Source organism: Austrofundulus limnaeus, unplaced genomic scaffold, assembly GCF_001266775.1.
Source record: "Austrofundulus limnaeus strain Quisiro unplaced genomic scaffold, Austrofundulus_limnaeus-1.0 Scaffold636, whole genome shotgun sequence".
Classification (NCBI taxonomy): Eukaryota; Metazoa; Chordata; class Actinopteri; order Cyprinodontiformes; family Rivulidae; genus Austrofundulus; species Austrofundulus limnaeus.
The window spans coordinates 245824-250358 of record NW_013953038.1 but is presented as its reverse complement, the minus strand read 5'-3'; the positions used below and the strand labels follow the sequence as shown (position 1 = coordinate 250358).

General features: G+C 46.0%; 1 protein-coding gene across 1 annotated transcript in view; it reads left to right on the top strand.

The window, feature by feature from the left end:
• Positions 1–4243, top strand: part of LOC106531458 (protein cordon-bleu) — a 44282-nt gene extending 40039 nt beyond the window's left edge. Inside the window, exons 9-10 of the mRNA XM_014027332.1 lie at positions 977–2008; positions 3329–4243. Of these exons, the coding sequence (XP_013882786.1) occupies positions 977–2008; positions 3329–3336 (1040 nt within the window). The 3' untranslated portion in view covers positions 3337–4243. The remainder of the gene's footprint in view (positions 1–976; positions 2009–3328) is intronic.
• Positions 4244–4535: the final 292 nt, after the last annotated feature.

Below are 4535 nucleotides of genomic sequence, written 5' to 3'. Positions count from 1 at the left end.
TACTGCCGGCAATGCAGACCAGACTCTGACACCGGTCGTACAAGGACCTGACAGCCCCTATCAAATGGCTCGGTACCCCATACTCCCGGAGAACCCCCCACAAGGCCCCCCTTGGGACACGGTCGAACGCCTTCTCCAAGTCCACAAAACACATGTAGACAGGTTGGGCGAACTCCCATGTACCCTCCAGGACCCTGCTGAGGGTATAGAGCTGGTCCAGTGTTCCACGACCAGGACGAAAACCACACTGCTCTTCCTGAATCCGAGGTTCGACTGTCCGACAGACCCTCCTCTCCAGGACCCCTGAATAGACCTGATCAGTCCATCAGTGCTATTCTTAGAAYGTGTCCTGTGGGYGACTCAGAAGGGGTCTGCGTGCAACCTGGTTCCCGCGGGCATYGTATTGGTGACCCCTGGTCTAGATGCTGTTAGTTTGGAGGGCTTCAGTGATTTGTCAGATAAACATGGCAAACCACATTTTACAAAGTCTTCATTGTACTTACCAACAAGTTTGGTCTTTTTGGCAGGTTTCCTACGTTTTTGCCTTCAAAGTTTTGATTAAAATGTTTTAATTTCTCTAACTTTTGCTAGCAGCAGTTGTACTTATTAAAAAACCTGTTAAACTGTGATGCACTACTGCTGTTAGTGAAACTGTGTTGTATCTCATGGCTCATAGATGGAAACAGATTTTTCAATTGAGCCATCTTTACTTTGTGGTTTCTTTATCTATGAGGTCTGAAAACTCTTCAGACCTGGTGACAGCTGCACTGCTGCATTCACAGACTGAAAACTGTCAGATTTCTCAGCACTGACTGGTCAAATAAATCCCTGTGTTCTCAGGATCTGTCAGTCAATCAGAGACGATCAGTGAACAGTTTGCTGCAGCTCCAGTAAAAACAAGTCTTTTTCTTTGTTGGAGTCAGAACTTTTAAAAAGTTAAATGTTTAATTTAATCTGTTTTTTTTCTCTTGAACAGAGTCAGTGGAGGAGCTGAAGGAAACTGACGAGCCCCTCTCTGGTCCAGCACCGCCTCGTGTCCAGCAGGTCCCAGACTCCTTCATGCCCTCTCTCCAGGGCAAAGAGCTGTCGGACGCCCGCGCCGCTCTGGCCCGGGTCCTGACCTCGTCCATGTCCAGAGGGAAGCTGGTCACACGTCTGAGGAACTCAGCCGCCTTCTGTGTGTCCCTGTCCTCACCGTGTCCCGAAGAAGGACAGGTCTGCAGGGAGCACGAGTCCATCCTGAGGTCTCACCTCCCTACTGAGGAGGACTGGGAGGAGCCGGTGCAGAGGAGGGGGCTGACCACCTTTAAAGTGGTCCCCACCAACAAAACGCCTCCCTGCGATTCAGAGCTGAGACCTGGTCCTGATGTGGGACAGCCCGACCCGGACCCCCTGCCTGAAGGGTCTCCCCAGGCTGAGAACCCTGAACCGGGGGCCGAGGGAGCTCAGCGCTCCCCTGGTGGATCAGAGAGCAGGAGGAGGTCCGTCAGTCCTGAACCCTCAGCTCCTCGTTCTTGTGACGTCGAGGATCAGAAGAGTTCCAACACCGCTGAGGAAGAGGAGGAGGAAGAGGCAGCGTCAGGCTGCAGTGATGGAGGAAGCAGCACTTCAGAGGATCAGAGAGAACTGGTCCACGGTCCGGCTGCAGACATGGAGCTGTGTGGCTCCTGCACTGATGAGGAGGAACCTGAGGAGGAAGATGTCAGCTTCCCTCCTCCTCCTCCACCCGTCTTCTTTAACCATCRTCTGGAGACAGAAGCTTCACCTTCTTCTCCTCCAGCCTCCCCACCAGCAGCTTCTGTTTCCAATGAACCCGGCGACACCTTCAGGGCCGGGTCCGACCCGTCTCAGGGTGAGATGAACCCAGGACCCTCCAGGTTCGCCCAGGCTGTAGCCACGGCTGTCCAGACGTCTCGCCTGCAGAGCTCTGGTAAAGGCTCGCAGCCTCAGGGGTCAGGGGGTCCACACGGCAGACTTCCATCACCGCCCAGGTCCACCTATCAGCACGGTGAGTTCTGTGCCTTCAGACACCAAACCCTTCAGTTCTGAAGAGTTCCCAMCATGTAGTCCTGACTCAGTCACAGCTGCAGGGTCCTAGTTTGTCTCATCTAAACTGTAGAGGTGATTGTTTCTAACATGTAAGGTTGTTTTCACACCTGATGGTCTGGTAGGCTCAGTTCGATTGGGGACCAAAACTTTCAGTCACATTCACACTGCTCTGTGTCCAACAAACTAAAGCCTGTTCCCCTCCTCACCTGTGGGGGCGCTGCTGCACCAACAACCACTGAAGGAAACAACATGAAAACCTCTGAAGACGCTGAGCACAGCTTCCTCCACAAAATGTAAACAAACATGGAGTGACCTCAGGTTTTAGTGGGTGTATGATTTATTTTTTGGTTTTTGGCAAATGTGACAAACAAAAAACACACAAACACTCACAGGTTTGTATTTCTAACCTTATTAGGACCGTTCATTGACTTCCATTACATTTCTACAGCCTAACCCTGACCACAAACTCTAATGCTGCGTTCACACCGAACGCGATTTCAGCTTCAAAATCGCAGCCAACGCTGAAGTTGGTCGCTTGTGCACTTTGAGGTCAGACGCAGGTCAGCTCTTGAAGCGCTGCACGGCAGAGCCTCCCTCCTCTGTCGGGCTCTGTTTAATGTCGGACGAGGAAGTGGCTTTGCTTTATTTACAGAGAGCAAGAGCATGNCACACACACACACACACACACACCTTGGTGACACAGGTGGTTTCATCTACTGCCCACACCTGGTTGCCCCACCCCACAGATGTCCCTTTCTTGTTCCATCATGCCACCATGTTAACGTGGTGTTTGAGTTGAAGCAGTCTGAGGTGCAGTTTATTACACAGCTTATCCTTCACAATAAGAGCGCTGAACTTAAAAACAAAACTCAAACTCTCCAAATATCCAAGATGATGAAAATAGCTTTTTTATGTTCTCATTAAGAAGTCAACACCCAGTTTTGGGTTGAAGGCTCTTATTGTGAAAGGCACCAGTTTTAAACAGCATGTTTTTGCAGAAGTGCCACCATGACCTCAAAACATAAAATTCATACATAAGAAACAAAAAAAATCTTTAAACTGTTAAAACAATAACAGAGAATTTGAGACTTCATGTAAAAGCATGAAGTTTGTTTAAATCTAGCTTTTACATCTACTGGTGTAATAAGATTTATTTGTTTGTTTGTTTGTTTGTTTGTGAGTCTGTTACCTTTAGATGAGCTGGTTTTGTTTGAACAGAACGCTTCGTGCTCGAGGCTCTCGTCTTTACAGGAAGTGACTCTTCATTTCCCTCCAACAGGTGCCTGACCTGCTGAAGCATTTGGAAGAGAAGCTTTGTGAACAGTCAGCGTCTTACCTGTTCCAGATGACCTCAGCTTGGAGACGCACTGTTAATTCTAACTGGATCGATGAGCAGACGGCTAGTCCGAGCCGCCTTTTAGAACAAAACTGCAAAAATCCAAATGGTCTCAGAGCTGTTGCTCTGTTTGACATCACAGCCACGGGCGATCGTGTAGTTGCCTCTCTGTGACTGTTAGCAAAATATCTGTTACATGAACCCGTTATTAACAGTGATGTAAAGAGTTACAAACATTTGCTTCACTTGTTTATTAAATATTTTCAAGATTTAAGGTAATCCAATTTGATCTTCACCTCATCAGGACTAGCCTTTAGCTCATCAATCTCAGCTGATTATTATATTTATTGTGTTTTTAGTTTTGTAGAAGTTAATTTTATTTTATATTTACCTTTATTTACACAAATTAAAGCAACCATTTGCATATCTGGACACCAAAGGTACGTAATGTGTCGTTTATTTAAATTTATTTAGAAATGAGCTTCTTTATGTGCCAAGACTGGAGCCTTTTTCTGTGTTTAAATGAAAGAAACTTGAGCAYAAAATAGGTTTATTTAACGTGGAGCTGGACCTTTTTTTATTTAGTTTTTAGTTTAGTTTTTATCCAGCAGGTGGCAGAAGAGTTGTTTTCAATAAATATCCACACTGTTTAACATATTTTAGAGCTTTGTGTTTTTGTTTATGAAAAAGGAAAGATTCTTGAAAATCAACTTTTTAAGCAATATTTTATATTTTGAAAATTTGGTGTCTTAAACCCACATCCAGATATTTTCAGTGTTATTAAATGCACAGAGTGTTTTATTTTGTAAATTTTTCTTCATTTCCAGCAACAAATAAATAAATAAAAACTACGCTTGTTGGAAGCCTGAGTTTTTTTTTTCATGGCCTTAGTGAGTAAACTCAGTCCACTTTACACACACACACACACAGTCTTCAACAATGAGCTCAGCATGAGAGGAAGATGACCCTGAACCACAGAGAACACAGTTTTCAACACAAGCTGACAGACACACACAGCTCCATGTGAGGCAGTGTTCACAGAGGAGGAGCGTCCAGCTCCACATCAGTCATGTTCACCTGAYACAGACGTGCAGCGACGTACAACATATGACGAACTTTATTACTGTTACTACTCACAAAGACCTGTGTT